The 14,105-nt window shown below is 41.5% G+C and overlaps 1 protein-coding gene across 7 annotated transcripts in view; it reads left to right on the forward strand.

The window, feature by feature from the left end:
- The window catches only part of ephb2b (eph receptor B2b), a 175,619-nt gene that overhangs the window by 123,959 nt on the left and 37,555 nt on the right, over positions 1-14,105 (forward strand). For all 7 annotated transcript variants that reach the window (XM_020055922.2, XM_034287449.1, XM_034287451.1 and 4 more), the window contains 2 exons: positions 5,268-5,423; positions 9,007-9,342. In XM_020055922.2, coding sequence (XP_019911481.1) covers positions 5,268-5,423; positions 9,007-9,342 — 492 coding nt within the window. The remainder of the gene's footprint in view (positions 1-5,267; positions 5,424-9,006; positions 9,343-14,105) is intronic.

Genomic DNA, 14,105 nt, shown 5'->3' on the forward strand with positions numbered 1-14,105 from the left:
ACTGGTGGTGGAACACTCTTACATTTACTTTCATTACAGACTGTCCTTAGGTTAACCTGCTGTCATAAATGGCCCACCAGGTCATCAGTATACTCTCCTGCATGGGAGATCAGATGTTTCTGAAATGAGTGTTGAGGGGCCAGTAGTGGTCATTTTCCTTCTGCTCTATGAAATCCCAGTTACCCTGTGTAGGGTCTTTTAGATAAACATTAAACAAGTGTCATAACTCTATGGTCTGGCACTTACCATAATAGCGGTGGTATAACCTTATTAAATGTATAAGTCCCAGGGATCCCATTGATCACCTTTTGAGTTCTCAAAACATGATTTATCTAATATTTATATATACACAGCTCCGGAAAACATAAGAGACCACTGCACCTTTTTCAGTTGTTCCTTAATTTTTTAGAGGGTGTTGTTGAGTCAAGCATAAAAATTGGCATATACTGTTCATTCCAGAGATTTATTCATGCAATTATGAACTACATACCAGCACAATTACAACAGTCAAACAAATGTTTTCTCATATATAGTGTCTTATAAATCAAATGGTTTGTATCCTTTTTGCTGATTGGCTGATAGCTGTTGTGTATGAGACATCACATACATTTTTACTGCCCTAACTGCATTGGTAATTAGTTTATAAGAGCAAAAAGGCATCTTTGCGATGTGTCGTGCCTAAGAACAGCTCTTACCTGTGGTGTATTGGCCATATTGTCTCATCTTCTCTCATCATGGCTGAAAGCCTTGCTATATGAGACTGTATATGCCAAAACACAAGCTTTCTAATTGTATTCACACTGTCCTGATTGAATTAGCTGGCGAAGCCCAGGCTCTAATTTAATTCAGCCAATCAGCATTCACTTTTTTTAACCACCCAGTTTGTAATACATTCTAACCTCCAGTCCTGTGTGGCTTGTCAGCATTTCAATTATGTCTTTTAATTGTTTGTTGCTCCAATCATTCAGGGTCAACAGAGGTTTTTGTGAAGAAACAAGCCTCTAGTCTTTTCGGGATTGGCAAATCTCTCAAATCCAATAAATTAAATGTAACTTAATTTCAGGTTGAATCCTCCTTACATGACCACTGTCTTGGCTGTTAGTAAACATCTCAGTATTATGAACAGTAAAACTATTAATATCTGCAAGCTGCCCCTATTATAGCAAACCATTTTTCCTAATCTAATTTGGATTTGACTTGCTCCCTGTCCCATGGGACAGTGTGCATAGCACCAAAAAGCCCTCTCTCTTCCAGGTCTCTCCTTATTAAGGGATAACATCTGATCTCAAATTCCCAATGATTATTTCAAAATACACTGGACCAGGAGCTGCGGAGCTGTGCACAAGCCTGTTGCTCCCCTACAGTGGTGCTCTCTGTCACAATAGGAGAATGCACGTCCACACAGATAAGCCCTGTTACTCTGCCCAATTTCACTGCTTTCAGCACTTTCTTTCTGCTGCGCTGACAAAACCTCACACCTCCAATTATTTTCCCCTTCAGCCTGTTCTCTTTCACCTCGGCCTGCATACACACACACACACACGCAAACACCCATCCATGCACACAGGCACACACCTTACACCTCTTTCTCTCCCTTGTCTCTTTTTAATGCTGCTTTCATGAAATGCAGCCTTTTGGGGGAGTCTTGAAGCAGCTGAATAAGAGGAGCGGGGAAACAGGAGCGGGTTGGGGGGTGTCCACGGTCACTGCTGCAGTCCCCCAGCTTGCCGGACAAAGGACCTCTCTGTTGGGCGGGGTTGCTGGGGGGACGGGGACGGGGGGAGTCAGGGAGGGAGGTGTGGAACAGGTCATGGGATTTTGTCAATAGACTGCCTCTGGCTGGATTAGTGGCTGTTTTCAACCAGCTGATTCCCTGACCATGGTGATGGAAATGTCTGTCTGGGCACATGGTTGCTCTGCCCTACTGCCTGGCTGTGTTACGTGGCCTGTGTCTGCTTTTGTGTTTGGGTGTGTGTGAGTTCATATGTCTGCGCTTCATGTGGTATGCCTTTGTGTGTGTGCTTGTGGGTGCACATGTGTGCATGGTTCTCTACACATGTTTGTGCATGCATGCCTATGTGTCTCTCTGTGTGTGTGTGTGTGTATGTGTGTGTGTGTAAACTGAGCTGGAGAAACCAGATGCTCTGGCAGCTTAGAATGCTTCCGTGAAGCTCAGAATGCAGCTCAGAATGCTTCAGTGGTTGGCTTCGTCTTCATCATTGCCTCTAAAAAACAATGGAGCCCCAGCTCACACACACAGACTAGGCTGGATACAGTGGCTCTGAGATCCAGGTTTTTCCTCTTCTCTGAAATAAATCTTCCTGGCTATAACATCCAAGAAGTCTTTGAAACAACCATCAAATTACCTGCTGTAAAATCTGACTGGCACCCGGACACAGAGGACTCACCTCTCAGTACAAGTTCTATACAGTGAGCCTGTAGTCCTCCCAATTAAATGATTTATGTTGGGATATTTTATTAAACGTCATAAACACAGAGAGAAAGGTTTGGTCTCTAGCCAGTCACTGTGTTGTCTCTGCTTCAGTGAACAGTAGACAGAGATTTGACAGCCTGACTTCTGCCTGGAACCACTTTGAGGTGATCTGGACTCTTTGACATGGCTGCCACTAAATTATATCTGAAGTGTTTATAATTCCATTGCAATGTTTCTGTTCCCCATTTCTTCTTCACTTAATACACTGTTTCATCGCTTCCATGAAATTCCATGTGTTCTGAGGGCTTCCGAGAAGAAAAGCATTCTTATTTGGTTAATCATATTCATAGAGACATTTAAAAAGTAGAAAAGAGTGAACAGAAAATAAAACTCCATCAATGAATGTATCCCTCATAATTACCTCCCCTTGCCAGAGGGGTGTCTGAAGTTGGAGGCTACATCCAAAAAAGGCATTAGCGCTTCCATGTTGACGGAGTCGAGGGAGATTGTGATCAAACAGCCCAACAGTAACAATCTGAGCTAGGAAAGAATCAAAGAGCTGATCTGCTTTTTAATCAGGGCTCTGTAAGCGTCTGCGGGCTACATCTGACACCATCTATAGCTCTTCAGCCATCCAACATAGCCTCCTGAAAGATTTGTGGAATCCCCATCCTCCCTCTGTTGGTCTGTCGGTCCGTCTGTCGTGGACACTGAATTATCAATGTTTTATTGTCTGTAGTACAGTAGGAACAATAATGATATAGAAAGCCATACTTGACCATGTTTGTCTACGAAACAATGGACTAATAATATGCATCGCTCCCAACTCTAACTTCCAGATAGCAAATGGTTGGCCTAAAGTTCAAACATACCCATTCAGTCATTTTTAGCTGTGTACTGCCTTCTGTTTTTCTTTTCTCTCCTCTGCTCACTTTTCATTTTCCCTCTTGCTGCCTCTTTCTGCTATTTCCTTTGATAGCGCTCTTCTGCGCTTTTCACTGCCATAGACATCACTTTGTCCTTTAGTCTTAGTCCCATTCCACAGAGCTGTAGCTGGGGTTTCATTCAGTGACTCTGGTGACTTATTTTGAATGCATTAGCCTCATGTTTCACTTTGTACGGGCCTGCTTCCCCTATATCAATCTTGGAAACAGAAAAAAACGTCAGCACTAATATTTATTCAAGACCTCAATCTGATTTTCTCAGTGTTTATCCCCCATACTGTTTCCTACGGCTGACGTTTATGACTATGATCTTGTCCATATGAAGTCTCTCTGTCTCCCTGTCTGTCCATCTGTCTGTGGGTGTGTTTCCTACTTAACTGTATAACAGGGATAAAACTGTGGATAAGTCTGAAAAGGATGACTAATAGGCACATTCTGCATGTCCCATTTTGAAAAAAGGAAATTCTTCAGCTTAAGTGTAGGTTTAACGCAGACAACTGGGTTTAGGATTAGAATTAGGGTTAGAACTAGGTTTAGGGTTAGGGTTAGGTTTAGAACTAGAGTTAGGGTTAGAACTAGGGTTAGGGTTAGAACTAGGGCTAGGTTTAGAACTAGGGTTAGGGTTAGGCATTGGTGTCCTCATTTAGACAGCTAAGTAAAGTTGTGTGTGTGACCGTTCTTCTCAGGAATCTTGTGTTTGATGTGCCAGGGCTGGGGATTTGGCTACTGTGGCACGGAAGGGCTCTAGTGTGTGCAGCACTTTTAGGGAGATGATTGAGACGTCTTCTACTGCGAACGTATGTGGAATTGTGATTGGAAAAGAGCAGTAATCCTGCACCAGCATGGTTCTCCAGCAGGGACACTGGGATCTGTCTTACTAGTATAAACAGTGGGATTGAACCCAGACTTATTCTGTCTCGTGCCTTGACCTTCTTCAAATAAAGCTTCAGCTGCAGACATTTCCATATGGCACGTACTTTAATCCAGCTGTAATTGCCAACTCCAACCAGGGAGGTGTAGGGAAATTGCAGTTTTATTATTCCTGGACAAAGAATACAGTGACATTTTATGAGATGGGATACGGTGTAGGTAACAGATATACATATGTATTTATGTTTATCTGTCTATATGTCTGTGTATTCCTGACTATTCCCAATGTTGCTTATTGCATCAATGCATTTCCTCCTCTTCTAGATGACTAGTGAGGGAAGTGGGATTGACTATCTCAAGCTTAATCAATCTAGGCTGGTTTGGCCCCAGTACAGTATTTAGTAATCTAGTGCCTGAGCAGGTGCTAATGAGTTCTCTGAGAATGGTTCCACGATGTGTGCGTGTGAGTGTCTATGTGTGTGTGTGTGTTTGTTTGTTCAGGGGGGGCAGTGAAGATGAAGAGGAGTTTAGAGTGAGTTTCACTGTTAATGGGAGTGCGTGACTGCTTTTTACTTAAACACGCAGACACTAAAACACACCGTTTGGAAATAGCAGTGTGTTTTTGTCATCCTGCCTATCCAAGGACGGAAGTTGTCCTCCACTCGCCGAGAGAGGACCTTAAAGAGCACTTTACAGCAAGTAGAGCACTTCAGAGGATCTTAGGTGGCTACTGCGATGGGAGTGTGCTGAATAAATAAAGGAAACCACAGTATTGTACATGCCATGTTGGCATCCCCTGAGAAAATGTTTCACATGTGTAGGATGCACTAATGTATATTTATGCTTTGACTATGTGGTGTGTTGTTTGTGTCTTTTGCATTGTGGTCACGAGACTGCATCCATTGTGAGATGCAGCCAAACAGGGAATAAACCAGACCAAACAAAAATACCTGTATGTAAATGACAATATGTCTGTTACTTACCTGCCTCATCAGTTGTTGTTGTTGTTGTTTTTTCAGCTTGTCCATCGGGTTTCTTCAAGCCCATACAGGGCGACGCAAGTTGCATGCAGTGTCCAATCAACAGCCGTACCACCAATGAAGGAGCCACTAACTGTGTGTGCCGCAATGGTTACTATCGCACAGACTCAGACCCTTTCCAGATGCCCTGCACAAGTAAGTATCAAGGAACAAATGCATCCATGCGTGCTCCCATGCAACCACACAAACAAACAGTTTTACAGTCAGAGAGTGGTCAATTATTTTTTGTTTATATTTTCTACTGTGTGTTTACGATTTAAGTCTACTAAGATTCTAATTTATCGCAATGACCTGTGCGCAATTAAGGTTAACTGTCTTGATCAGGGACAGAACAACATGTTTTTCTCGCATTGCTGGTTCAGAGATTAAATCGAGCATAGGTTTTGGTTACTGGTCAGATGCTCAAAAATGACAATGCATAAAGGTGAACACCAAGAGCTGACATGCTGATCCATCCTATGGGTCTGGCCCAACACACACAGGCCAGCTCTTGGACTCACAGAGTCCTGCTGCTGTCTAGGCTGTGCAGCATTGTAGAACGACAGACAGGGAGAATAGTCTGGGCCAAGATTCCTCTTGTAATACCAGTGAAGCCATTTGAATTTGTATGTGTTAAGTTGTTTGTTTATTTAAGGCAACATTAACTGACCCCATGGCAACAGCTGTACTTCTTGAGGTCCAACACTAAAAGAAAAATAAATAACTGCCAAACACACATTAGAATTAAAATACATTTACAAAAACCATGTAGACGGCAGAGATAAAGAGTATAATTATTGAATAGTGTAAATATAACAGAAAATATAGACAAAAATGAAAATAAAAACAACAAAGAAATAGTAGTTTGTGTGTATGTATGTGTCTGTATTTGTGTAATGCTGTGTATGGGTGTTTGTGTGTGTCTGTATGTATGTGTCATGCTGTGAATGTGTCATGAGTGCTGCTGCTCTGTACCAAAACATGGTTACTAAACTACTAACCAAACTTGCACTCCAGTTGTAATTGCCATTGTTAATGCAGTGAAGGTCTGAATATGTTTTGGAAGTTTTTGGTACAAATGTTCCTTTGTCACAGTGGTAAAATCTTCTTTCAAACAAGCTCTTTTCTGTAGTCAAGTCTGCACTTCAAATAGAGTATCCATGAGCTTGCTCCAATTCACTTGGTGTGTGGAGAAGCTTGTCCACATTTAGCTGATTATGGATGTCAGTTGTCAGAACATTCATGGAAACAATCCCAATTCCAAAACACATTTTCAGAGTCACGAGAGCCTTCAGAAAAAGCCTAGACCCTGTACTGCTTTCCACAGGGTAGAACAACTTTATTCTTATTGTATGAGACTTTAATATATATATGAGTATTTTCCCTTAATTTTGCCCAGTCCTCCTGACAGACCTCTGTCAATTGAATGTGGTTTCAGGGATGTCTGACATGTACTGTCTACTTCAGGTCCTGCCACAGCATCTCAATTGGATTAGGTAAGGACTTGGCCAATCCAAAATCCAAACCTTCCTTCTCCTGAGCCATTGCAAGAATGCTTAGGGCCGTTTTCTGGTTGATTGAAACCTAGCGGTTCTGATTGTGACAAAAAAGGTTCATTTTAGACTTCTCTGTCCAGAGAAGACTTCCAGAAACCTTCAGGTTTGTCCAGGTGGTCTGTGACGAAGTTAAGGAATTCGTTTATTTATTTCACAGCAGAGGCTTCATTGGTGCCATCTAGGCAATACTTGTTTAAGAGCTTGTTCACATTACAGAAGGGAGAATAAAACGCAAGTTAGTTTGCATAATAATTTCCATAGCATGTGATTTTACACTGGCATATTCGAGATGTACCACACAGAATAAGTGTGTGCACAGCACAGAAACTAGATACAGTTCCAACACAGTTTTCTCTGCACAACTCCAGTGGGGGGGTCTTTCAAAAATGTGGCCCACATTACCATGGCAGGTGGCGTCTCGAGCTATCAATATCTGCAAGTTAACGCAACAAAATAATCTAGCGTCTTTGATTTCTCTCTGAAAATGTAGTGTAATGTAAACCAGCCCATTGAGAACTATCTTCAAGAATACATAGAGACCCAGTCGTTCATTTCAATGTCCCAAAGTGGTCCATTAACACTGTGCTGTAAAAGTAATGTGATGAAATCATTAGTATCTCTTTGGTGCAGTCCTTCCACTTAGTCAAGCAATTGATATGCATGGGAATTTTGTCCAATGTCCAGATTTGCTGCTGACAGAGTAGTACATAATTAAGAAGCAATATGTTTTTTAAAGAAAAATCTGAACAAATTTACCACACATTTTATCAGATTATCACATTTTAATCTATAATAGAAAAACATATGTATGTTTATTTTTTATATTTTTTGGCCATCAGAAGTATGAGTTCCCACATATGTACTGAGAAATACACATTTTATTGTGTATCATGAGAGCCACCAAGTTCTTATTACTAAAATCTATTTAGTCACTGCTAAAGCTTTAAAACATTGCTCAGCTGTGCTGGTAACAGAAGTCCTGTGTAGCTCAGTAGGTTGAGCATGAAGCTTGTAACGGCAGAGTTGTGTGGACCAGGGAAATAGAAGAAGAGAGTGAGCCATTTTAGTTTATATTAGTGGTTAACTTTAGGGGCTAAGAAAAGAGAAAGAACACAGGCTGGGTAAAGATTAAGGAAAATACCGAAACAGAGAGGAATATCCAGTATAGACTGTGTTAAGAAAGTAGTAAAGGGGTGAAAGGGAGAGGGAATAGAAGAAGAGAGTGAGCCAGTTCCATTCACCACTGTGGCTTTTTTCCCCTTCCCTCCTCCCTGAAAGGGAGAGGGAGGGAAGATTTGAGCGCCTACAACAAAGGAGATTTGCATAAGCCCGGCTCTGGGAACAGAGCAGCTGTTGTGAATGAGAAAGCAGCGTCACGTCGCTGGTATTAAACACAGCGGGCCCAGGCTGATTAAAGGAGGCAAACGGGCCCATGTGAGTGGCCTGCAAGCTAACAGGGGCCATTAGCCACCCATCCCAGCCCTCCCAGGAAGGATACGATGTTTAGAAGGCTGTTTTGCGTGAGGGAGACACATACAGAGGCCCTTGACAGGCTGAGCTCCAGGCCTGGAAGTCTCTTAATAGGAGACAATTTAAAGGGCGGTTAAATTAGTGATCAATTCAGGTTTTGGAGTTTATGGGCGGGGGGAATTTCCTTGTTCATCTCATTAGCCCTGAAGAGGGCATCCTCCTTAATTTGCTGCACATGCCCATACAGATAAACATTGCTCACTGTTTGTTCATTGGAGCTGTCAGTAAAATGTAATGCCATGGGGATCCTTACTTTCAACCAGTATTGCCTCTGTAAGTAATATTTGTGTGCGAGATACAGTCACTTTCCCTTTCCTACTTTGTCTACATGATGTTCTGCTATAACTAAAGGATTTGTTAAGTCACCCTATTTACATGTGGTTTTTAAATGGACATCCTGTATTTTGTTGTGCATGCTAGGCTAAGACCTCAGAGTCTGTAGGGCATGGGGGTTCTCAATCGTCCTGTAAAGTTCCTTTATTGTGATACTGGCTCTGGTGTTCCTGCACTGCGGAGCCCCCACAAAACCTGCCAATTTTTCTGACTTGACTACATTGAGTCCCTACTATGTCTCCACCATTTTCTCTAAAGGCAAACATGAGACATCTGTTATTGACCCAGATGTTGACTTTTTATCTTCTGTGTTTCTACAGCAGTGCCATCGGCTCCTCAAAACGTTCTGTCAATCGTGAACGAGACATCACTGATGCTTGAGTGGCAGCCTCCAAGGGAGTCGGGTGGTCGAGAGGACGTCGTCTTTAACATCATCTGTAAGAGCTGTGGAGGGGGCCGAGGCGGCTGCACGCGCTGTGGGGACAACGTGCAGTTTGTGCCCCGTCAGCTGGGTCTGACCGAGCCCCGCGTCTACATCAGTGACCTACTGGCCCACACACAGTACACCTTTGAGGTGCAGGCTGTCAATGGGGTCTCCGACCAGAGCCCCTACTCACCACAATACTCCTCTGTGAACATCACAACCAACCAGGCTGGTTAGTAGAACCATCCTGATGCTCTCTCTCGCTCTCTCTCGCTCTCTCACACACATACACACACAAATCCTGTCCCTCCTGTCCCCCCTGTTTGCTACTTGACAATTGAAGTCCTTAACTGTCCGTCCCACTCTACATCCCCTGCTCAGTTACTGATAAATTCAAGCTTCTGGTCTTTGGGGTACTTGAATTCTCTCTATGAGATACTTCATAAATTGCATAGGAAGATTAGTCAGAGACCTCTGTATTTATTGCTAATCTCTCATGGAAAAAAAATCTTTATTTCTGATTTTGGAACTTGGAGAAACACACTCCAATCACTGGCTGTCTCCTGTAACTATGGTAGCCATGCATGTTTTCCACTGTGTGCTTTGTGGTTGTAGTTGACTGCTCCTCAATTATTTCAGCCAAGCAGCATTGATTTGCTCTCTAATTATTTGTATGAGACGCATCATTTGGTGTTCCAGGCTGTGCTGTCTGAGTACTGATGAGCGGGGATATGGGCTGGGTTTATTTGCCAGAGCTTTGTGTCCAGTTGGCAGCACATTTAAGTGCCTGTCATCTCTTATCATCTGACTGGACTCAGGGCAGACTTTTTTGACTGAGTTCCCCTGTGTTACTATACAATATTTAAGTGGACTTATTGGCTGTGTTCAACTATACAATATCTCCCTTCTTAAATCCTACTTGAGTTATTATGCCTTTGATTCAAGCGAGGAAGTTTACTGAGATGAAAGATAAAAGCCAGTGAAGAGGATGGGTATGTATTCTGTAGCATTCTGTAGATGAGGTAGTTAGGAAGAGTAGAATATTGCAAACCGGCCTCTTACAGCACATTCCAAGACATTTAAAAATGTATTATTAAAGAGCAATGTACAATTCTACAACCCTGTTTCCAAAGATGTTGGGACGCTGTGTAAAATGCTAATAGAAGCAGAATGCAATGATGTGCAAACAATTTATCCCTAAATTGAATTGAAAATAGTACAGAGAAAACATATCAAATGTTGAAACTGATAAATGTTATTGTTTTTGGAAAAATACATGCAGATTTGGAATTTGATGCCAGCAACACATATATTTTTTTTTAGGACAGGGACATGTTTACCACTATGTTGCCTCGCCTATTCTTTTAACAATTCTCTGTAAGCGTTTGGGAACTGAGGAGACCAAGTGCTATAGTTTTGAAAGTGAAATGTTTTCCTATTATTGCCTGATATAGGATTTCCGCTGCTCAGCAGTTTGGTGTCTCCTTTGTCATATTTTTTGTTTCATAATGTGCCTAATGTTTTCAATGGGTGAAAGATCTAGACTGCAGGCAGGCCAGTTTAGTACCCAGACTCTTTTACTAAGGAGCCAAGCTGTTGTAATACTTACAGAATATGGTTTGGCATTGTCTTGCTGATATAAGCAAGGGTGAAAAAGACATTGTCTAGATGGCAGCTAATGTTGCTCCAAACCTGTATATATTGTTCAGGATTAATGGTGCCTTCACAGATGTGCAAGTCACCCATGCCATGTGCACAAATGCACCCCCATACCATAACGGACGCTGGATTTTGAACTGTGCGCTGATAACAAGCCTGATCGTCTCTCTCATCTTTAGCCCGGAGGAAATTCCCCAAATTTGTAATTTGGTTTATCAGACCACAGAACAGTTTTGGAATTCACCTCAGTCCTTCTTAAATGAGATCAGGCCCAGAGAAGGTGGTGGCGGTTCTGGATCTTGTTTATATATGGTTTCTTCTTTGCATGGTATAGTTTTAACTTGCATTTGTGGATGCAGCAACATACTGTGTTTACAGACAATGGTTTTCAGAAGTTTTCCTGAGAAATACGTCTGTTTTTAATGCAGTGCCATCTGAGAGACCGAAGATCATGACCATCCAATATTGGTTTTCGGCCTTGTGCCTTGCATACAGCATCCCCAAAGTCTTTGCAATTTTACTTTGAGAAATGTTATTCTTATATTGTTGCAGTCTTTCAGAGTTGTGAACCCCTCCCTGACTTTACTTCTGAAAGATTCATCCTCTCTGGGATGCTCTTTTTATAGCCAGTCATGTTACTGACCTGTTGCCAATTAACCTAATTTGTTGTGTGATCCACCAGGTTTAGTTCCTTTTAGCATTACACAACCTTTTCAGTCTGTTGTTGCCTCTGTCCCAGCATTTTTTAAACCTGTTGCTGGCATCAAATTCAAAGTGGGCATATATGTTTTAAGAAACAATATAATGTCTCAGTCTCAACATTTGATATGTTATCTTTGTACTATTTTATTATTGAATATAGGGTTTCATCATTACATTATGTTTTTATTTACATTTTACACAGTGTCCCTACTTTTTTGGAAACAGGGTTGCAGTTGCATCTAATAATAAAGCTTAAAAAGTATCTCTGAGGTATTAATATAATGTGTACTTAACACAAATGCTCAAATGTTCAAATGCAAACTATTTGAAAGGATGGTTGGTGTGGGGGGTTAATGAGGAGCTTCAGAGAGCAGTAAAGCCCTTTAATGAGGTCAGTGCCCTCACTCTCCCTCACTGGGCCACAATAAATCTGCCATCCATGTCCCAGCCTTCTCTCTTCCCCTGATTTGGGGTCCTGGCGGAAATTGTGGGGATGTGCACTCCCTCCACTGAAGTGTCTGTCCTTTTGGATTACAGCGCCAGGGCTTCTGTTGGAGAGAGTTGACCTCTCACGCCCGCTTGGTCTTACCTGGAACAGAGGGGCAGTACTGTGTGGTTCCCAGTGGACTGGGGCTGAGGTCATTAAGAGCAGGGGCCAGTAATTGCATCTTGTTTGGGAGGCATGGAGGTTACGTAAATGTATTGTCAGTCCCAATTAGCGAAGCCAGCCTCATATTTCCCCATTAAGTTACTGAGAGAGAAAAGTGTATAGTGCCTTGCAAAAGTATTAAAGGCATGCAAAATGCTCTTATTATTTAATAAAAATAAATGAATCTAATGTGACATTGATTTAATGTTGGGAAATATGTACAAAAATATATATAATAATAAAATCTAAAGTATGTTGCTTGCATCAGTTTTCAACAACTTAGCTCTGGAAGGTCCCAGTTCACACAGATGAAAGATATTATCTTAATATTGGCCTCCACCATTTAACCATTAAACTTGCTGTCACCTTTTATGGATAAAAACCCCACTGTTGAAGGAAATTAAAGATCATGGGGCATACAACTGAAAAGTAAAACAATAAATGAGATAAAGTAACATAAATGCATGGATTATGTAGACAGTTCATCAAAATAATACCCAGTGCTTGAATATCCCAGTGAGTACATTTGGATTAATAATCAAGAAGTAGAAATGTTATCACACCAACCAGGCACTGCCAAGAAATGATTTGCCATTTGTATTGTAAGGTACAAAAATACAATAGCCCAATGTACTTCTATTTAATTTCCCCTGGGGGGAGGGGGGGGGTCTTACAAAGAAGCCAAAACATCAAATTATGTTAGTACATTAAGCCTGTAAAACTAGCCATATGTTGTATATGGAATTATGTGATTATAGGTTCCAATGGCAATTTATACCCATTATTTTTAAGTTTTTACCTCAAAACTCAGCGATTAAACACAAAGGAGACTTGCAAGAGACGCCACACAGAGGCCAACAATCACTTTGAAGGATTTACAGAATTCAGCAGCTGAGAGTGGACTAATTGTGCACCAGTCAACCATATCAAGAGCTCTGAATACCATTGGCCTGTATGGGAGGGTGGCAAGAAAGAAGCTGTTACTCAGAAATACTATTTCAAAGCACATCTGAAGTTTTCCGGAAAGCATGAGATTGATCCAGCTGCGATTTGAGAAAAGGTTTTGTGGTCACATGAGACCAAGGTTTTTGGCCAAAACTCACAGAGCTATGTGTGGTGCATACCTAACACTCACCATTCCTGATGGGAAGTATAGTGGTGGCAGCATCATGCTGAAGGAATATAAATCATCAGCAGGGAAGAATGGATAAAGCAAAACAGGGAAATGCTGAAAAAGAACCTGCTTCAGTCCACTAAAAAACTTAAGGATTGGGAGGAAATTCACCTTTCAGTATGACAATGATCCAAAGCAAAAGGCCAAAGCAACATCGGAGTGGCTTGAGACAAATAGGTGAATGTCCTACAGTGGCCCTGTCAAAGTCATGGTCTCAGTCCTATTGATAATCTGTGGGACAGCAAATCTAAAAGAAATAAATGGGCCAAAATTACTCAGCCACTGTGTTCAAAGCTGGTTCATACTTACCAAAAGATTAAAAGCTGGTTTTGCAGCAAAAGGTGGATGTACAATTTTTCATACAAATATTCCCTAAACACAAAACCAATGTCACCCTAAATTGATAAATTGAGTATTAAACAGCTCAAAATGTCAATATACCATTTGAAATTCGCTAACATGAGACAATTGGTCAGGAGTCTGAATACTTCAGCAACTATGCGTTCCATATTATTTAATAAAGAAGCTATGAACAATGAAGGAGAAAGTGATGGGGCAACAGAGAAAGGGATAGAGAGAGCATGGGAGGCTGTCGAAAAGGGAGAATGTGAAGAAAGTAATTTGATGTGATTGAAGCAGCGTGTCTTTAGAAGGGGATGGGTGTCAGAACAAAGTGGTGAACATTTTTAGTGAAGCACATAGGTGTAATGAAGACTTGATGAGTTAGGACGTGAAATGAGAGAGGGCAGTGATGAAACAAAATCAACACTGACTGTAAGACAAAATACTGTCTGCAACATTATGTTAATAC

This window comes from Esox lucius, chromosome 17, assembly GCF_011004845.1.
Source record: "Esox lucius isolate fEsoLuc1 chromosome 17, fEsoLuc1.pri, whole genome shotgun sequence".
Lineage (NCBI taxonomy): Eukaryota > Metazoa > Chordata > Actinopteri > Esociformes > Esocidae > Esox > Esox lucius.